This window comes from Trachurus trachurus, assembly GCF_905171665.1.
Source record: "Trachurus trachurus genome assembly, chromosome: 1".
Lineage (NCBI taxonomy): Eukaryota > Metazoa > Chordata > Actinopteri > Carangiformes > Carangidae > Trachurus > Trachurus trachurus.
In genome coordinates this window covers 36,479,351-36,501,657 of record NC_139891.1, presented here as the reverse complement: position 1 = coordinate 36,501,657, position 22,307 = coordinate 36,479,351, and the positions used below count along the sequence as shown (strand labels likewise).

Here is a 22,307-nt window from a genome sequence, read left to right as displayed (position 1 = left end):
AAAACAACAATACACGTAGTACCATATTAAAGCAGAAGTAAGCGATCCGGTGGTTTTTGACACGAGTGAAGTGTCACACAAATTAAATGAACTGAGAGTTTAGAGAATGTGATTTCTGTTTCAACAAATGAGCCAAAACAGTGGAGAAAAACTCTAATGTTGATGTCAATAATTATGATGTAACCCTGACAACCAGCCACATTAAAAAAAAACCACCTGACTATATTTGATATTATTTAGACTAATGCACATACCAGTTTTAATATCTGCATCCTGTCTTAAATAAATATTTTGTAAAGCTTACAGACAGAGGTCATAGCTACCTTTTAACGGCTTTTTTATTTTCACAATCACAGTGACCAACATATGCAGACAGTTCCAGGAAGTTTGGCTTCTTAGATAAAATAATTAACAAATGAATCATATACAACTGGGAGTTTAGTTTTTTTTAAAATCATATTCAGTGTAGCCAAATAAAACATTTTTCCAGCATGAAATAAACTGGGGGTAACAATGAGTTCTCTTCTCTCTCTCTCTTTCTTTTTTCAATTTCAATTTGTTCAATTTCAATTTGTTCAATATAACAAATATACAATATGAAACATTTCTACATATACACATACAGTATTAGACATTTCAATATTAGATAGTATATATATACAATATTACATATTTCAATATAACAAACAAACAATATTAGCCTACATATACACAGGGCCGTTGTATAGGGGAGAAAGGTGATGATAACTCTAGGGGCCCAGCGCCCAGTGGGGCCCACAAAAAAAACCCAGTAGTCTAATGTTTGTATGACTGATTTATTCTGCATAAGACCCTGACTAATACTCATAGTAATGCTGCATTAGCATCAAAACAAAGTAGGCTAAATAAAAAAAAAAGATAACCGTAGTCTAAGAAAAAAAGCGGAAAAGTCAGGGGCCCACTTTAGTATTCTTTCAGGGGGCCCAGAATTCCTAGCAACGGCCCTGCATAACATTATACAATAGGTATAAATCAGGTAAAAAGAGGCAGAGGCTCTCTCTCTCTCTGTCTCTCCCTCCCCCTCTCTCTCTCAGCCCCGCCCAGCAGCAGTCATCAGTGTGTAGTTGTAGTCAGTTACTAGTAGCCTATAATTGTCAGTCCTGTCCTCTCTCTGTGCTGTCGGAGCTCCGCCAGGCTCCGCAGCAGCAGCAGCGGGTGTAGATGCAGTGTCATGCCGGGGCCGTGTCCTCTCTGAGCGGGGCGCTGCTGCTCGGCGCTCCGCTCTACCTGTGGCACCAGACCCGGAACACGGCGCCCTACGGCCGCTACGTGCCGCCGGTGGCCCGGTCCCGCTGCTGCTCCGCCCGGCTGGGCTGGTTCCTCCAGGAGCTGCCGAGCTTCGCGCTGCCGCTGCTGCTGCTGCTGCTGCTGCCGCCGGAGGAGCAGCAAGGGGCCGGTTCGAGCACCGGGAGGACGCTGCTGCTCTGCACCTTCATGCTGCACTACTTCCACAGGTAAGAAGAAGAGAAACACACTGAGCAAAGAGCCAATCAGCTGCTGCGGTCTGAGTGACAACTACAGGAAGTCACTGTGTGTAGTGTTGTTGGATCAATAGGTTATAATTTATTTTATTTTATTAGAGTTAAATATTGTTGTATTAATGTGAAGACAGAGATAAAGCGTTAATGTTCTGTGACCACTGGACAACTGCGCCTCCTCCCCCTCCTCTTATTCCCTCTTTTTATTCCCCCCCTCCTCCTTCTCCTCTTCTTCCTCCTTCCTCTTCCTCCTCCTCCTCTTCTTCCTCCTCATCCTCCTCTTATTCCCTCTTCTTCTTTCTCCTCCTCCCCCTCCTTTTCCTCTTCTTCCTCCTCCTCCTTCTTACTCCCCCCTCCTCTTTCTTCTCCTCCTTCTCCTTGTTCCTTCTCCTCCTTCTATTCGTATTCCCTCTTCTTCCTCCTCCTCCTCCTCCTTCTCCTCCTCTTCTTCCTCCTCCTTCTCTTCTTACTCCTTCCTCTTCCTTCTCCTCCTGCCCCTTCTCCTCTTCCTCCTCCTCCTTCTCCTCTTCCTCTTCCTCCTCCTCCTTCTCCTCTTCCTCTTCCTCCTTCTCCTCTTCCTCCTCCTCCTTCTCCTCTTCATCTTCCTCCTCCTCCTGCTCCTTCTCCTCTTCCTCCTCCTCCTTCTATTCTTATTCCCTCTTCTTCTTCTTCCTCCTCCTCCTCTTCTCGCCTACTACTCCTCCTCTTATTCCCTCTTCTCCCCCTCCTCCTCCTCCTCCTCCTCCTTCTCATTCCCTCCTCCTCCTCCTCCTCTCTCACGGGTCTTAACCACCTGTGTGACACCTGAGCCTCATTACAAAGTGTTTTGACAAACAGGCCGAGGAACAGCTTTTTCCCCAGAGCACGCACACACACACACACACACACACACACACACACACACACACACACGCACACACACACACACACACACACCGACTGAAGGCTAAAGTGAAACCTCATCACTCTCTTCTCACCTAAACACCTTTTAAACATCTTGTTTTTAATTTAGTTTTAACGAAACAGTAAACGTCCTGGTGACCTTTGACCTCCAGTCACCCGGTCGGTAACGTGGTGATGCTTGTCGCTACCCGATCTGCGACGCTACCGGATCCGTGACAAAACTGGTCTGCGCATGCGCAGACCGGCCGCCATCTTGGACAGCTGCCTACGGCAACTCCACTTGGACAAACTTCATTTGGGCACTGCCCGATTTGCGTACATGCTTTAAGTTCTGTGAATTTAAAATACGGTACTGTGAAAATGATTAAAAAATAAAATAAAATAAAATAAAAACCGCGTAGGTCCGTCATAAGACAGCCGCGGCAGACTCGTTTATTCAGTGAGTGTTGTGGTAGTTGTGATTGTTTGTGGTTGTCATGGTGATGAGGCCGGCGAGAATAGAGGACAGTAAACATTAAAAAGTCCGCCTGTGTTCCTGTTTTCTGAGCATCAAGATCCTATTACCACCACAACCAACCCTCAATTTACATTACTAATAAAGTATTTAAAAAATAAATAATAGATAAACCGTCTGTGGCGACGCACATAGGGCAGTGATCCTAAGTCAATTCAACTAAGTTTGTCCAAGTGGAGTTGCCGTACGTGGCTGTCACGGATCCGGTAGCATCGCGGATCGGGTAGCGACAATGCTCTCTGTCTGAACAGTGGCTCTGCTGTGGTGAACCTAACGACATCCCTGTGACAGGCTGTGAAATACCAGCCGTTGCCATTGGTTACACTGCAAAAATTCAAACTCTTACAAAGATCATTTGTCTTATTTCTAGTCAAAACAAATCTCATTCTACTTAAAATAAGACTCATCACATCAAAAGCATCTTATTTTTAGACACTTTTTACTTATTTCAAGTCTATTTTCACTTGAAATAAGTAGAAAAATCTGACAGTGGATCAAGTTTTTCTTTCTTATTACAAGCACAAAAAACTTACTTTCACTGGCAGATTTTTCTACTTATTTCAAGTGAAAATTAGTTTGAAACAAGTGAAATGATCTAAAAACAAGTTCATTTTTAGGTGATTAGTCTCATTTAAAGTGGAAAGAGGTTAGTATTGAGTAGAAATGAGACATTTTGACAAGAAATAAGACAAATATTCTTGGAAAAATGTGGGGTTTTTGCAGTGTACTGTGACATGAATGCCGCTGAGTCAGCAGAGCCTGTTGTTGTAAACCTATCAGGGATTAAGCTGGGACATGTGGTTATCCTGTTGGGGGGGGGCTGTTTGTTATGCAGCTCCACTGCCTGAACTTAACGCTGCTCCTTTGTTTGCTGTCTCACATTACTGGACAACCTAATTAATCCAGGTGTGTCTGACTCTGACCATTGTGATGACTCAGACACACCTGGATTAATCAGTTTGTCCAGTAATGTGAGACAGGAAACAAAGGAGCAGCATTAATGCTGCGTTCCAGGCAGGCTGTTGAAACCGTAAGTTACAGCTTCAAGTCACGACTTATGACTTTGTAGCGTTCCAGGCAACCCGTAAAGGCCTTTGCACACCGAGTCCGTTTTTTTCGTCCGATATTGCCACACGTCAAAAAAGAAATTCAACCTCATGTTGTGTGTGTCGATCATGTTTACACACCGAGTCCGAAACTCAGTGTGCAAAGACCTTAACTCGTGTTTTTCCGACCTGTTTTACCCGTGAAAGTCACTATAACGGCCGTCAAACTCGTAACTTCTGACCCGTGAACTCGTACCAGTTCGAACTGGCACGAGTTCACGGGTCGGAAAAACACGTGTTACGGGTTGCCTTGAACGCACCATTAGTTCAGGCAGTAGTGGAGCTGTGCATAACCAGGATATGGACTATTAGCCCTATTCGCACGGGATTAGTATTACCTGGGGACGTGATTTGTAAATTACTCCCCTACGTCTGTGTTTCTTGCGGTACATTTGCGCAGGATAAGTGAAGTCTGTATTTTTACTCTAATTTACTGACATTAAGGCTCCGATATGACGTCAAAGCTGCACGTTGTAACATCCGCTGCTGTCACATCCATGTGCGAAGCAAATGTAAATAAAATGCAGAAGCAGCAACGTGACTTCGCAACAGTGCAGTTGTTGTCACAGTAACGGGCCGTCACGGCATCTGTATTAAAAAGCCGCCGTCATCCATCTCAATATCCTCCGAAATTTTGCTCTTTTTATGGATCTGAGCTGTTTCTTCAAATGGGTCTCCAGCACCGATACCAGCCCGTGTTTGCACCTAAAACGGTGTCAAAATTGCCGCACATAATTTCCACTGCAGCCTCCATGTTTCAACCAGGAAAGAAGTAGAAAAAGGCGCACAATAAAAAAAAAAAAAGCCCCTCAATTACTGAGATGCAGATTCGCACAGGACTAGTTTCACCACGGGACGCCGGTCTTTGGTGAAATATAGTAGGTCATTTGTGGGGGAATTTTTACTTTACAAATTACTGACATGGCGCATTCGCACGGGATTAAGATCACAGACGTCCTCCGTGATTATTACAAATTACCAGAGGTCCCCAGGTAAAACTTATCCCGTGCGAATAGGGATTAACTGTGCGTTCACACCAAAAGCTTCCAAAGCGTCAAAACAAAAAAAAGTCAATTCATTTTCAATGAGAGCCCAGCGACACTGAGCGTCCAAAGCGTCACCAGACGAGAAGTTGAGCCCTGGTTAATTTTAGGGTAATTAGCTATGGCGGCAACCTGTCAGAATAGAGAGGTCCTTCGGCTCCATTTTTTGTAAATGGAGCTGGAATACAAGTTAGTTAGACCTATAGTTACTTTCCCCCATAACTAGTAACTGAATTAATTATAAAAGTAATTAATTATCAGGAACTATTGCGTCACTTTTCTTTAAAATAAAATGCACAAATATGTCATATTACTTGGACTCGCCCCCCTAACCTCCTGTTTATCTCCTCCAGAGTTTTTTTTTGGTTACTGTTACTGATAAAAGTCGGCTAGTGTCGTTGTTCCCATCACAGTGATCGGTGTTTGTTAACGCTGTGTTTCAGGACTTTCATCTACTCCTTCCTGACCCGAGGACGGCCCCTCCCCCTCTCCATCCTGCTCTACAGCGCCATCTTCTGCTCGCTCAACGGCTTCCTGCAGGGACACCACCTGCTGCACTGTGCACGGTTCGACGACACCTGGATGACCAGAGCTCGTCTGGCTGCAGGTGAGTCACAGCAACAGGTCATATCACACTCTGTACCAAACATTGGGACATTTTAAAGCATCTACAAAGAACTTTCCTGTTGTGTTGATTTTGGCGACCCCTGTGGACAACAGCGGTAGTGTTTTGCATTCACCATGAGCTCTAGCGCGTAGTCGTAACGGTGCTTTCACACCATAGACTGTAAAAAGAATGGACGTAGCATCTGTGACGTGACCCATTGGTTTTGGGGAGTCGTTTTTGTGACTCAAATATGGCGGCCTGAACAGCGCCATGTTGGATTGGCCGGCCGAGAACCCGCCCACTGGCCTCGAAGCAGCTGTCCACGGAGCTGCTCGGACCTGTCACTCAACGTTTCCGCGCCCTAATTGGCCAGAGTTTTAACCTAATAACAGTAAAACGGTAGAGTTAAAAAAAAAATTCACCCCCCTCAGAGTGTGTGCGGGGGTAGAAACTATCGATTGAGACGAAAAAACGTTCTGACACCAGGCTTTTAACATGTTTGTTGAGGATGTAAAGTCGGCGATTTTAACATGGGGGTCTATGGAGAATGCTGCTTTCTGACACCAGCCCCCAGAGGAAGAAGAGGGGATTGCAGTTTTTTGAACGCAGAAGTGAGCTTCACTTCTCAGACCGACAACTGCCCCCTTGACCAGAACGTATTCTTGATGTTGCATTCACATGAAATCGGGCAGACGTCAGACAGACAACAGACGCTGCATGTAACAGGATAAACAAGTGGTCCGCCAGCACGAGGCAAAACAATACAGGCCTGACAACATGTTGTCATGGTGATGTGGTATTGTTTTACCGTCTTTCTCTGGTGGAGTAAAATGACATCCGGTTGGTTTGCCGACGGCCGTCTGCCTGACTGCACCTGAATGCAACACCAGAGCCTCCGTCCTTCCTCACACTACACAGTGGTGACAGTTTTAACAGGCCGAGCCCACAGCTCCGCTCAGTTTCCGTGGTTACCTACGGTCACGATGCAACATGGCCGCCTCGGTTCGGTGCGTCGCCCACTTATGTATTTGTAACGACTTGTAACAACTCATTCTAACGAACCAGAAAGCTTTCATTTGGATGCAGCTGTGATTCACCTTCAGTGAAATACGGATTTATGAAAGACATGTTTGATTTTTGCTAATAAAAAGCCAAATAAGTTACATACTGGGGCTTTAAAGGGATAGTTCAACATTTTGGCAAATTGGCCGTAATCCCTATAGTCATAGCAGTAGGTTTGTTACCTTTAATTGTTGGTGCAAGCTATTTTTAGAATGGCGGAGCAGAGCCGTGAGCTGCTCAGAGCTACGCTACGGAGGCTCATTATGGGATTTCTTGGTTTCCCTCATCAAACACACAATCCAACAACTCCACAACGCTCTGGTGGACAAGTTGTGAGCTGCACATTCACCACGCTATGAGATAATAACACAACGTTACCACACAGAGTTGTTTTAGAGGGAAATTCAGAGGTAACGCCAAAACCCTGCCAACAACGTGACACTGAAAAAACATAAAATTGAAAATGAAAACCAGTAGACAGTGTAAAAAAACAGACAACTTTTATTACAATGCCAAATTCAGTTTTCAATGCCAAATTTTCATGTCAGGTTCAGAGTTTTTTTTTACTATTTAGAAACAGCTGTGGCCTCATCCCCTGTTGTAGGTCAAACAGAGACATCGGCAGAAAGCAGAGACGTTTACATAACCAGTTAAAAGTTCTTTGTAGCTGCTTTAACAGAACAAGTTGATTAAGTTCACACAAATGATGAATTCTGTATTTTAGCAGCTAATGGTGACGTGATTATAAACACATCTGTGCAGCTGTAATAGAGCAATTTTAGTCATGAAACTGAAGGATTCAAATATAGTAAAACCACACGCACACACATCAGAGAGCTGACTGTTGGTTTACTTCATAAGAAGCTTCCTCAGGCCAGTTAGCAGCTTATTGACTCAGCTACTCATCTGTTTGCCAACGAGCTAACGAGCTAACAAGCTAACGAGCTAACAAGCCTGCAGCCATCCAGGTGCCTGAACTCACCGTCTTCTCTGTGGAGTCCTTCTGGTGTTGGTGAACCGCAGCCTTTGAATACGACCGCTCTAATCACTCTAATAGCTTTAATAATTATAATAGGCCTACCTGTAATAATAACCATCAACTCCATTGATTTGCACTTTAGCCAGGTTCAGGCGGCGTCGGAGCTGGTGAAGTCTCCTGTCAGGAGCACAGTGTTGGGGAGTAACGAATTACATGTAACGCCGTTACGTAGTCTAATTTAAAGCAGAAGTAAGCGATCCGGTTGTTTTGGCTAATGCTGCGTTCCAGGCAGGCTTTTGAAACCGTAAATTACAGCTTCACGTCATGTCTTACGACTTTGTAGCGTTTCAGGCAACCCACTCGTGTTTTTCCGACCTGTTTTACCTGTGAAAGTCACTATAACGGCCACTCGTAACTTCCGACCCGTGAACTCGCACCAGATCGAACTGGTACGACTTCACAAGTCGGAAAAACACAAGTTACGGGCTGCCTTGAACGCACCATAACGTCTTGTCAGCCAACGGAGTTAGCAGCCCCCGCCCCCGCCCTCGCCCTCGTCATGGATCTATTGGTCCTCGTCCCTACGTCACCACATTCAGGCGCATCCCTTGGCTGCACACACAGCCCTTCATGCCGTTCTCTCTCCTCATTGGATAAAACTTGTAGGATACGAGGAAAGTTTTCTCCTCGGCTCAGAGCAGAGCAGAGGGACTGACAGACCCGTGTTTCAGACCAAACACTCTATGTAAGTGATTGCTGTCGGAAGATATAACTATTTAAGACTTATATTAACACAAAAATATCGCTTACTTCTGCTTTAATTACAAAATGTACGTAATTGTAATCCGTTACATTACTGTGGGAAAATGTGTAATTAAATTACAGTTGCTTTTATAAATTTCCATGATTACAATAGTTACATTTGAAAAATCATCACAAAAACTCGGATTTATCAAATACTTTTTTCATGTCAACGTCCTCCTTTCAAAGCCGCAAGTTGGATACTGACACGTGTCTGACCCGCGATGATCCACACTGGCACTGTTGCACCTCTCCTAACGGTGCGTTCACGCCAAACGCGATGGACGCGATGAACGCCACAACTTTCCATTAAAAGTCAATGTAAATGACGCGATGAACGCCACAACTTTCCATTAAAAGTCAATGTAAATGGCGCGATGACACGCGATGGCGCGTCGGGCGGCGCGTTTCGGGCGATACGAGCGACGCGATGAAGCGATGACGCGTCCATCGCAGCCATCGCATCATCGCGTCCATCGCTTGAAGTTGAAAAATTTGAACTTTTCAAGCGACATCGCGTGACGCTGTGCCGCGACATCCAATCAGTGTTGATATTCAACCACGTCACCGACACAGCTGCAGACACACATTTCAAAACATGGTGGAGAAGAAGAAGATCACTGTGGCTGTAGTCTCTCACCAGACCCTCCTACAGAGAACCTGTGGCTGTGTTAACTCTTTCGCGACCACACTAATTCCTCAGCACATCCGCTCAGGACCACATGTTTTTGGCTATTTGTTTACCTTTTATCTCACGTCGAACCGAACTCTGTACATCACCTAGAAACAAACGGTCTTCACGTGATTGAAGAGTGACTTTACAACGTTTCGTTCGTGAGGACGAAGTAGAAGAAGAGAGCTGGGTTTCTCCAAAAACGGAGCTCCCGCTCTAGTTTCAGAGAAAAACGCACTTTTGTGTCAAGTGGCAATCTGCTCATTTTACCGCTACTCTGCAGTGTGGCATGTCTCCTAAATCATTTCTACGGCTAAATAAATATATTTGTAGGTAAATCTGGGGGGTGTGGCAGCTTGGAGAGCAGCGGTGCAGCGGTGCGGGTCTCTGGCCGCAGCGCAGCAGCTCCGTGACACTGCTGTGTGACTGGCCGGCGATGAGTGCTCTGGGGCGGGGGCGGCCGGTCACAGCACCCGCTGCAGAGCGCCCGCTCTGCTGCACAGCGCCGTGAAAACAGCCTTGATAACGGGCTTTCAGATCCGAGTCTCCAAACCATAAACGTTTGTAACAGCACCGGTAAAAGTCGCCACATTTGTCGTCGGTCGCTTTTGTCAAAAGACGGTTTGGAAAGTCGCCAGATTCAGCGAGAAAGTTGCAACACTGTAGCTGACAGCCGCACAGCGCTGCACGCTGTCCCCAGAGCAGCGTTCAAGGAGAACGATTACTCAAACAAAACCAAGATCACACAGTTTATAAAAAACATTATGTTTTGATTTTAGTTTAAAACAGTTTTACATATCAGAGGACTACCATATTCACACACAGGGTACCTCAGAGTGTCTATTATCGTAATCTGTAAAAAAACGGTTTTGACGAGTTTACTCGTCAATGGTCGTGAACGTTCGGCAGGCTGTGACGAGTTTACTCGTCAATGGTCGCGAAAGAGTTAAAAAAAAACAACAACAACCCCGGGGCTGTGTGTGTTTTCCTCAGATCAATAATACACATCCATGGCCGTTTCCCGGAGCTTTATGACACGACGTCGTACTTTTACCGCGGTCGTAATAAAAAAAGATATGCCTGCAGAGGGTCAGAGGACCTACAGCTTCCTCCTTGTGAATATTTCATATGTATTTATATTTATTATTATTTCTCAGCCATGGTTGACGAGAGAAAGAAAATAGCGGGAGGTGGGTTGCATCATAGCGCGATGAAGCGATGGTGAAAAATGTGACAAATATGTCAAACGACGCGATGCTCGTGTTACGGGCGATGGCATCGCGTCCATCGCGTTTGGTGTGAACGCACCGTAAGTGGGCAACATGAGAAACAAGGTGCGCACAGCTACATTATTTCGATGTCATCCCAGACTGTAGCCTACGTCGGCCATACGCTTGTGTAGAGAGCGCGTAAATGTGAAGATGTGCCGCGCAATGGAGATATAAAAAAGGAACATAGGCTACCGCGCGCACACCAGATGATCCGCCGGTCGCCAGAGTGGTAATATCCAAGTAAGTAAGCAAGCAAGTCAGATAATTAAAGAGCAACTAAACCCCTCAGTTTTGAATGACGTGCTCTAAGCTTGAAATTCAAAAAATGCCTTGATTATGGACGGGACTCAGGAGCACTCTCCGATCCCCCCTCCCCCCTGCGCCCCATTCACACCCGCGAAATCACACAAAGGAGAAAAAAAAGTAATAAACACACATCAACACTTATGCTACAGTGCTAACGAGCTACTAACGAGCTACTCTGACAGCACTAGTAGCGTGGACACTACTAGGAGAGGACGCCAGAGCCGTTAGCGGCTCGTTAGCGCCGGCCGGGGCAGAGCCGCTAATGATTCCCATCCAGGCAGCTGTTAGCAGCCGTTAGCGGCAGGCAGCAGCCGGTGCTGATTGGTCGGGGAGCTGGTGGACGGTGACGAAAGCTGCCTCCAAAACGTCATCGACCACCATCTCAGCCAATAGAAAAATTCAATTGTAATAGCCGTGTTTCAACCCATAGAGGGCAGTCACTCTACATTTTTACTACAAAATACACCAAATTGAGTATTTTGACTAAAATGTCAAAAGTTGGACCAGAATCAATCGACAACACTACCTTGTTACAATTGGATATGTTCTGGGACGTTACGTACTTTGTTTTTATACTTCAATGACGTTCTGAGATATCATGTATTCTAATTTAGTAGGCTTGAATGCACATAACCTGATATATGTGAACATGAAGCCAGATATTGTGACTCTAGCCTGATAAACAAGGACATAATGTAACTGCTGAGTTCTCTTAGTCTGTCAGTTAGGTTTGTTGCATTAGATACATGCCTGAACAACAACACACACATGTTGCTTATCACATTCTGAGAACATGCTGAGAACATCCAACCTGTGTACGGGGCAGGCCCAGCCCAAGAAGATAAATGTGACCCATTTCCTGAAATCTGGACTCACTCCTGACCGAGATCCTGCGAGAGCTCTGTCACTCTGAGTCCAGCGCTGATGTACTTTATCTGTGACCTGAGTAAACTCTACCACTTTTGTACGAAAGACTTCTCTGGTTTGTTCTTGGGCTTCCAATACAAAGAATCGGGACTAACAACCTTATACCCAAATATATTTGTTTTCAGCAGAAAAAAGTGGTTTAGGGGTTTGACATGGCCCGCACCAAAAGGTGGAAAAGTGACTATTTTATTTTACCGGACCATGCCGACGCTCTACGTATGTGACTCGGTCTCCGCTGGCTCTTGTTGAGGTGAAGGGTTGTACGGATGCTGCTGTAGTATTTGTGGACATTTTGCAGATATGCAACAATCTGCACTAATGGTATGGATGTCATAGCTGTGTGCCTCTTGCTATACTGTTAGTAGGCTAATACTTGCTTGTTGCTGTGAATATCAAATACCATTGTGGTGCAAAGAGTGTTTGCCAGAGGTGAAGATGTTGTTGACATCTTAAACTGTCAATGTTGAATCTGAAGAGTTACAACTATACCCTTATGTGTCTATAGGTCTAATGTAAAGTATAGCCTACAGCTGTTCTCACAGTAAAAAGAGTCTAGTATTAGCTGATACTGTCTTTATGTTGTCTTAAGTACTGCTGAAAGGTTAACCGTTAGGTCTGAAAGTGTGAAAATGGTTAAAAGTTGAGAGCATTCATTCAAAATTAAGAAAAGTTATTAAAATGTAATCAAATGTAATTAGTTACATTACTCTGATGATGTAATTGAAATAGTTACACTACTATTACATTTTCAACAGGGTAACTTGTAATTGTAACCAACTACATTTCCAAAGTAATCTTCCCAACACTGCAGGAGCATCAAGCCACGTTTGGGAAATGCCATTGAATACATTTAAATAAAATGAATTTGACTTCCTATCTATGACTTTTTAATCTCATATTTTATATTCTTTTATCTGGTATATGGTTTAGGTTGGTACCAGCTCCCAGTGTAACAGGCTCTTCCACCTTCAAACACGTCATATACTGTAATTGAACTCATCCTCACTCTAACGTTCTAACATTCAATAGATTTTGCAAAGTATGATGAACATTATATTTACTGGTTTGGAGAAAAAGAAGTTGGAGTTGCGCTCCAGAGTGAACAATGACACTCAGATGACATGATCTATCTATCTATCTATTTATCTATTTATCTATCTATCTATCTATCTATCTATCTATCTATCTATCTATCTATCTATCTATCTATCCATCTATCCATCTATCCATCTATCCATCTATCTATCTATCTATCTATCTATCTATCTATCTATCTATCTATCTATCTATCTATCTTCCCAGGTTTCCTCCTGTTCCTTGTGGGGATGATCATCAACATCCACAGCGACCACATCCTGCGCAACCTGAGGAAACCTGGAGAGATCGTCTACCGGATCCCCCGAGGTACCGGTCCACTTAGACCCAGATCCACTTAGATGAGAGTAGCAAGTGAGGCCACGCCCCCATTCCGGTGAAAACAAACTGCTGGCTTTGACTGGCGGTAAATACAAATCCCGCCGTAGTCCGTCTTGGTTTGGCCTGGAAACCTCCTGCAATAGCTAACGTTTGTCAGGCAGACAGCTATATCACCTCGTTTTACCGAAAAAAAAAAAATTTAAGGAATGTATGTCCATAAATCTTACCGGAGAATGAGCCCACTCAGCGGCGAGAGGTGCGGTATATAACGCTGAGTGAAACATGTCAATCAACTGTCGCCTTAAATCAGCGGTTAGAGCAGCTACCTCGGGTGCGGGCGGCCAGGGATCGAAGCCTGCACTATTTGAATTGTTTTTTTCCCCCTTGTATATTAGCCCACACATTGAATTTTAGAACGGACCTTCGGAAAATTTCGGAATAGCGGACCCTCGGCCATTTTTGTCCATTCTTCGTACGGCCTGAAGCCATAAATCTCTTCTTTTCCTGTCCCACTCTCTTAAGGGGAGGAGGGAAAATCTTATGTTTAGGTTCTTTTAAGTTGTTCAATGAACACTATACCACACAACAACTCTTTGGCATTGTGGTTTTTTGTATTAGCGCCTATGGAACACACTGAGGACTTCTCCTTTGTTTTCACCGGCGAGGGGGCGTGGCCTTTTACGTGACGTAGGGTTACTGTCTTCTATCAGATCCACATCCGATCAGACCCACTGACCCTGTTCTGACCCTGTCTCTGTCTCTGTCTCTGTGTCTGTCCCAGGCGGTGTGTTTGAGCTGGTGTCCGGCGCCAACTTCTTCGGGGAGATTGTGGAGTGGTGTGGCTACGCCGTGGCCGGCTGGTCCTTACCCACCTTCGCCTTCGCCCTCTTCACCGTCTGCTCCATCGGGCCCCGAGCCGTGCAGCACCACAGGTCCGTACAGACAGATACCACCACCACTACACACTCACTACAGGCTGTACTGCTTTGACCTGTGGCACTTAAAGGAGAATTCCGGTCATTTTTGAACCCTAAATCGTTGTCCTGATGGTCACCCAGTGTTGGTGGGAGCAAAAAAACGCGACTAAAATTGATGCAGGCAAACCAGAGTTACACCATGGCTACCCGGCGCTAGGGATAGCCACAACGCTAACCTATGGGGGCAATTGACCTATGGCTAAGCCACGCCCCCAAACGCGATGAGCCAATCACAGTGCCCATAGCTAGCCCATACACTCGGACATTCTCTGCTTCCACGTCCATTGAAATGCATTGCAGTTAGTCAGTTTTCATTCGTTTTTATATGTTTTTTCTTGACATTTTAAGTTTAAAATGGTCAAACGGTGTGCATGGGGTACATGCAACTCTGACACTAGGTATCCTGAGAGGCCACGGGGGGGATTTTTTTTACCTTTTCCCAAGCCACATCTCAACCGAGAGAAGTGTCTGCTCTGGATAAAGTTATGCAGTAGACCACAACACCAACTAAACGTGGATAAACTTAACAAGGATGTCTACATCTGTTCTAAGTTAAGTCAACAACGTATTTGAGGCAACATATTGTCATAGATGTTTAGATGTTAGCCAGCATCACAACTAAGCATAAAGTCCGCTAGCTTAATGCTAACGTATAATGTAAAACTCCATAGACAGGCTAACAGAAATTAGCCCGTCGCTATCGGAGTTTCACGGCAACCGACAGCCATAGCAGCAAAGCTACGTGAAGTTTTGGTGACTTCCAGATGATATTTAATCCTTCTGTCTCCTGTGAAATGTCTCTACGGTGACAGCTGTTGCCATAGCAACTGTCACCGAATGTTGACTGTTTGTCCGAGTGAGTGGAGGGGGCGGGGCTTAGCCAGAGGTCAATTCTTTCAACCACAACAAACACTCAAAAAAACGATCAAATATCTCTGGTACATGACTGGAATCCTTAGAGACACCACTGAACTCATATAGTGTACAGTATAAACAGTATAAACTTTGTGTTTTTGCATGTAGTCCCTCACATATTCCGGAACATGCGCTTCAACTGGGAGCAGCAAAGTCTGGTAGCTCTGAGTTTTTGAGTTTTTACTCAACATTTGTTTTATTTTTGTTGTGTTTTTTGTTATCTACTGATGGATGCTTCTCTGGGGAGAAGAGATTCTTCAGAGATGAGCTTCTTTCATTGAAAATGGACAGATCTGGAGGACACCACCATCCTGTCCTCAGATGATCTGAAGAGGTGCTTTTGTGGTGGTTGTTGTGCTGCTGCTGGTGCAAAGTTAAAGGCTTGGAGGTGGAGATGTCCTATCAGTCCTTTCTGAGGTCAGTCATCATTGGAAATATCAACTCTCTGCCCAACAAGAGTGATCAAGAGCTGGAGATATTGGTGAAGACTCAGAAAGTAGACATTTATTTTATTTTTTTCGAATCATAACAACACTTGTGTACATCCCACCTAATGGCAACTGCTTAAGTTCCATCTGAAGTTCTCCATGAAGTTGTTGCTAGGATACAGACTAAACATCCTGAGGCACTAGAGCACTGAAGAAGGAGGAGGCAATTCTGGACGGCCTGGATCATCCACTTCATGGCACCTTGACTGACCAGGAAAGCAGCGGTGGTGGACGGCTCCTTTCTCCTTGCTGCAAGATGGAGGAATATAGTAGTGGGGCAGATAAGCAAAATGATTTGGCCCCTCCACCAATGATCCTGATCCACCCAGCTGCCTCTTCACCATCGGTCCTGCTCCACCCGGCGGCCCTGCTCCACCCGGCGGTTCCTGCTCCACCCGGCGGCCCTGCTCCACTCGGCGGTTCCTGCTCCATCCGGCGGTTCCTGCTCCACCCGGCGGTTCCTGCTCCATCCGGCGGCCCTGCTCCATCCGGCGACCCTGCTCCATCTTTCTTTCTTTTTTGTGTCATTGTCGTGTGAGCTACTACACTAATATGAATTTCCCTCCTCGGGATGAATAAAGTATTCTCTACTCTACTCTACTCTACCTCAGATAGCCCAACTCTGAAACATCCTGGAAAGACATTACTATCCCATCACAGAGCGCCTGCTCTCCCCGCCACAGAAACTAACACTTTTTCCTTGTTGTGATGATTTCTTTTACAAAAATAAACGGTCAGAGATATTTTGGACATTACCACTGCACTGCTCCACCGTTTATTTTAGTAAAGAAATCATCACAACAAGGACAAAAGTGTTTGTTTCTGTGGCGGGAAGAGCAGGCGCTCTGTGATCAGATAGTAATGTCTTTCCAGGATGTTTCAGAGTTCAGCTATCTGAGGTACATGCAAAAACACAAAGTTTATACTGTTGTATACATGGATTCCAGTCATGTACCATAGATATTTGATTGTTTTCTGAGTGTTTGTTGTGGTTAAAAGAATTGCCCCCATAGGTTAGCGTTGTGGCTATCCCTAGCGCCGGGTAGCCATGGTAACTCTGGTTTGCCTGCATCAATTTTAGTCGCGCTTTTTGCTCCAACCAACACTGGGTGACCATCAAGACAACGATTTAGGGGTCAAAAATGACCGGAATTCTCCTTTAATATGTTTGTTACTGGACCATTTGCTGCCAAGCAGTATTTTCTATATATTTACGTTTTTTTGTGTGTACTCAATAAACATTTATTAGCTACTCTTAGGCACTGTATGTTTTCTTGATATTGGTCTATTTACAGTTTCTCTCCACTGGTTTGGCTCATTTTTTCTCTAAACAGAAATTCTCTAAACTCTCAGATCATTTGGTAAAACAGTCTCACGGTTCAACACAACACCACAGCTCTTCTCTTCTCTCTCCATTTAAACACTTCACTTCACATGAGTCAAAACGAAACCCCTTTCTTATATAAATAGTCGGTTTACCCAGAATGCATCGTCCCTTTGGCGTCGTGTGAGCGCTGCAAGTCAAAATGTTTATATTGTAGCGAGTAGCGACCAGAAATAAACCTCTCATGTTATGGTTTCGCTTTTTTTTTCAATTACAAAACGCAGGCTACCGTGGGCCGTAGCCAACGGCAACAGAACCAATACCGAAACAAAACATCCGCTGCTTTCTTCTAGCTTTCCTCTCCTTTTTCCTCTTCCTCTCAGCTCACACACACACACAGACAGACACATCCCACGGCAGTTCCCGCTCCTCTCCTCCAAAACAACAGCACATAAAAATATATTTTTTAAAGGGATAGTTCACCCAAAATTCAAATGTCACTCATTATCTCCTCCCCCTCATGTGGACTAAGGGCTGGGAGAAGTTTCAGAGTCCTCCGTGGCTTCTCTGAGTTACAGGGGGTCTCGGCGTAGCAGTGCATGTCCATATAACGGTTGTGAATGGATACCACTTTTCTTCGTCCAAAAAGACACACCAAAAAACATCCAAATACCTCCATGCCGCTCGTCTGTAATGTCCCTCTTGTATTGAAGCCCCGACATGAGAAATTGTTCCAAAAAAAATTAAAGAAGTCTATATTTTAAGCTTGTTTGTAGCGGAAGCTCCCAGTGTCTCAGTTCACTGCTCTTCCTGTGATTCGCACTGACTGGCGGAACAATTTCTCATGTCGGGGCTTCAATACAAGAGGGACATTACATACGAGCAGTATGGAGGTATTTGGATGTTTTTTGGTGTGTATTTTTGGACGAAGAAAAGTGGTATCCATTGACAACCATTATATGGACAAATACTGCTGCACGGACCCCCCCGTAACTCAGAGAAGCCACGGAGGACTCTGAAACTTCTCACAGCTCTTAGTCGACATGAGGGTGAGTAGATAATGAGTGAAATTTGAATTTTGGGTGAACTATCACTTTAACTGATTATTTTTCTTTTTTAAATAATGATTAAAAACACCACACACAATCGTAAACAACTATATTCTATACTTTCACTTTCTCGAATATAAATCGAGGTCAAATAAACGCAGCATTTAAAAATATCTGAGCTGGCGGTCGTGGTCGCGGGGTCGCCAGATATTTGTGATGTCAGAATGGGGTCACGAGCCAAAAAAGGTTGGAAACCACTGGTCTAGATAACAGAATACAACTGTGTATAAACTGAAAAAAACTAAAATGAATTTTAGGGTAAGGGCAGTATAACATCACACATTGCACTCATACTGTCAAGGAAAGGCAGCCATTTTTATTCACATGTAAACTTTAGTAACTTCCATTCAGTAGAGTAAAAAGAAAATACAGCATAATATACTGTAATATAAACTATCTAAAGATCTATTCATGGACATTGTGCTACTGCAGCCACCTGTATTTAATCATTTATAAAGATGTACGAAGACATTTGCAATGTGATGAAATGAATGAGAAATACAATTTTGTTGTGAACAGTCACCAAGTAGTTTGGAGGTTTGTCCATGTTGTTTAGAGAAATGAGCCAAACCAATGGAGAACAACTGTAACATGATGTTGTACTGCTTTGACCTGTGGCACTTTATATGTTTTTTATGGACCATTTGCTGCCAATCAGTATTTTGTATATATTTCAATTTTTTGGTGTCGCTACTCAGTAAATATTTATTACTCATAGGCACTTTATATTGTAGATATGTTTTCTTGATATTGGTCTATTTAATACCTACTGATACATGTTTTGTACTTTTTTAAAATCCTAATGCCATGCAGCTGTAGGATTGGGAATGCAGGGTGTTTTTTTGCATGTCTCACCCTGTTTTCTGTCATTTCACACACTGAGGAAGACTCTTGTGATCGCCTCGACCCAGTGAGGTATTAACAGTGTAGTGGCTGTCTTACGTTCTTTTCTTCATTCTTCGTTTCTTATTCTTTTAACCACTCATGAGAAATGACAGGAGACCGTCTACCGCAGACGGTAAAACGACTTTGTCGCTCCGCCGTTATTCTCATTTATTCAACACATTCAACACGCTCTTTACAACAACACGGAAGCCGCATCAGCCCAAACCGTAACACAGATAGGTCAAAACTCAAAGCATATTACTCAAAACGTATTCCTAGTCAATATAAATCAGTGCAAATAGCAAAACAATAATAAATGGTGCTTACAAACAGTTTGTAACGGCGGACACCGAGTGTTGCTGGCCAGATTAACTTTGTGTGTGTGTGTGTGTGTGTGTGTGTGTGTGTGTGTGTGTGTGTGTGTGTGTGTGTGTGTGTGTGTGTGTGTGTGTGTGTGTGTGTGTGTGTGTGTGTGTGTGTGTGTGTGTGTGTGTGTGTGTGTGTGTGTGTGTGTGTGTGTGTTGTCCGAAACAGGATGAATAAAGTTTATTGAAGTGAAGTGTGGTGTGTTTTAGAGACTACCAGGAGAGGTTCGAGGACTACCCTCGCTCCAGGAAAGCTGTGCTTCCTTTTCTACTGTGATGACATCATCAGCTCCTGACTGTTCCATCACACAAGGTCACCAGGGCAACCGTCACCATGGTGATGAAGACGACGACGGTGATGAAGACAGTGATGAAGACGGTGATGTCAGTTCCTGAAGTTTTTTTTTTATTTTTATTTTTTTTATTTAAGTGTTCAAAGTGTACAAAAAGTGTCAAACACTGACACATAACACAACACGAGAGCTGTTTCATATTCAGAAAGACAATGAATAATATAAATAAATACAGCAAGGATCTCATTCAAATAAGTAGAAAATGAAGAAAATTAAACAAACAGAAACAAAACACAAATAAATAAATATTGTCATGTCAATACATAGGTGTGTAATAATCACTGTTAACAAATTCCATTAAATGTCAGGAAGTACAATAAATACCTTTTCATAGTTTTCTAAAAAGTTGTGTTCTTCTTATTTTTAACTAAGGCTAGGGATTTATAGAGAATTGAATTCAATTAAAAAATGAGAAAATGTTGGTTTGGAGGTTGCAAACTTTTGCTTATGAATAAAGTATTTACCAAATAAAATGAAAAAATTAACTAAATACTGAAGACACCTGTTCTTCTTATTTTCATAATAACATATAACATCTTTAAGGGAGAAGCAGTATGACATGTTTACATGGGAGAAAATATAAGAACACAAGTCTGACCAAAATTTCATTGTTACATTACATTCAAAAAACAGATGATTTAAAGTTTCTTCAGTATGGCCACAGAAAACACAGGAGCTGTCCAAATCTATAAATTTTGAAATGAGGGAGTTAACAGGATATATTTTGTGGAGAATTTTAAAATTAGTTTCTTTAACTTTGTTATGAATACAGTATTTGTGAGGCAAAAGCCATGCTTTTTCCCAGTCTATGTCTTCTATATGAGAGCGCCAATAAAACTTTCCTCGTGGAGAAAGCCTCTTTTTACCATGAAAAAAATTTCTTATATGCTTATTGTTACATTTCTTGTCTTTTATGTTGATACCATTCACAAGCAAAACAGATTTACCCTCTGGTCTAATTTCTTCACAAAAAGATAAGTGACTTTTCATTAAACTAAGTAAGCCAGAGGGGATTGCTCTTATCACAGAGTTGTATTCTTTGAAAGGTATAGGGAAATTATGACGCAATAAAAAACTCTCATAGGAGAGGACAAGACCATGTTCATCCAAAACAGACAAAATATTATTTATACCTCTCTCAAACCATTTGGAATAAAAAAGAGACTTATTCCTAATAGTAATACATTCATTATTCCATAACAAAGTTTTGTGAGGAGAAAAATTGTGACTGAAACATAGCTTCCCAGAAAGAAGTGATTGCTTATGAAATTTGGACAGCGTGACCGGAAGCTTGTCAGGTGAGTAGTTGCAGGTTAAAATGAAAGCAAGTCCACCCATTTTTCCAAAAATATGATTGGGGATGAAGAACCACAATGAATTTTGATGTGCCAAACATCTTTTTAACCAGTTAATTTTAAAAGTATTTATAATATCAATGAAATTCAGCATTTCAAGACCACCTTCCGCTCTGCTGTTAGATAGAACTGCATTTTTAAGTTTGTGTGTTTTGTTTCTCCAGACAAAGTTCAGAAAAAGCTTGTTAATTTCATTAGCAGTGGCATCTGTTTGTGAATGATGCGCCTTATCTTCTTATCTTCAAGCGACATCATGCTGTCGCTCTGTGATGTCATCGTTTGAGTAAATTAATATTTCTGTCGTCATAGAAACGTTTTAACAAATGTATATTTAATGAATGTATTTTATAAACTAACAGAATAATAATCATTTAATAAAACACACTTTTTATGAACAAACTTTCATCGGTGTCTTGGTCCTCCATCCGTTCTGTTTCTTATGTTGATATTCTGATATTGATTATTGATCATGATATTGATTCATGACCTATGTCACTGAGACACATCCTAATGAGCTCAGACTGGCTTATTGATAATCAACATGTGTGTTGTTGATGTTATCAAACTGTTCACAGGATAAACAAAGTCCAGGTCCAGATCCAGGTCCAAGTTAAGGTTTTGTGTTATTTGTATTTAATCTATTCACGGGAAATTCCTCATTTACTAAAAGACTAATGTCAAAATTACATCATGATGACATGTAAAACTGAAGTAGGCCACTTCCTTGAAATGTACATGTGGTTGTTTTATGTTCCTGTCTTCACTCTTATAAATAATAAAATAAATCTTGTTATATTTATATTTATATTTATATTTAATTGTCAGGTTTAATATCCGCTCTGAACATTTCTTTCTTTTGTTTCGTAAACATAAACTTTCGTAATGGACCGCAGTGAAGTTAGTTTTAAGTTGGATATTTGACAGACATTCGCTCCTTCTCAAACCTACATTAAAAATTCATAAAATATTACATGAGTTTAAATGCAATAAAAACAGGTGTGTGTCATAGAGGAGGCTTAGCCCCACCATCCTGTGTTGATTTTGAGCCAACAGGTTCATTTTTTATGTATTTTATACAGTAAATATGAGCGTTAGAGCTCAATAACTCCCAGGTCATGCGACCTGTTGACCCAAAATCAACACAGGACAGAAGATCTAAGTCCCCTCTATGACACACACCTGTTTTTATTGCATTTAAACGAATGTAGTATTTTATATGAATTTTTAATGTATTTTATACTGTAAGCGTTAGAGCTCAATAACTCCCAGGTCATGTGTTGACTCAAAATCAACACAGGATGGTAGGGCTAAGCCTCCTCTATGACACACACCTGTTTTTATTGCATTTAAACTCATGTAATATTTTATTAATTTTTAATGTATTGAGAAGGAGCGAATGTCTGTCAAATAT

At 42.8% G+C, this 22,307-nt stretch overlaps 1 protein-coding gene across 1 annotated transcript; it reads left to right on the top strand.

Annotated features, from left to right (window-relative positions):
- Positions 1–1,200: 1,200 nt before the first annotated feature.
- Positions 1,201–19,465, top strand: srd5a2a (steroid-5-alpha-reductase, alpha polypeptide 2a; the record flags this gene model as incomplete). The annotated part of the gene is made up of 5 exons (XM_083979825.1): positions 1,201–1,493; positions 5,527–5,690; positions 13,012–13,113; positions 13,907–14,057; positions 19,399–19,465. The coding sequence occupies 5 exons, from the start codon at positions 1,201–1,203 to the stop codon at positions 19,463–19,465; spliced, it is 777 nt and encodes a 258-aa protein (XP_083835951.1).
- Between the last annotated feature and the right edge of the window lie 2,842 nt (positions 19,466–22,307).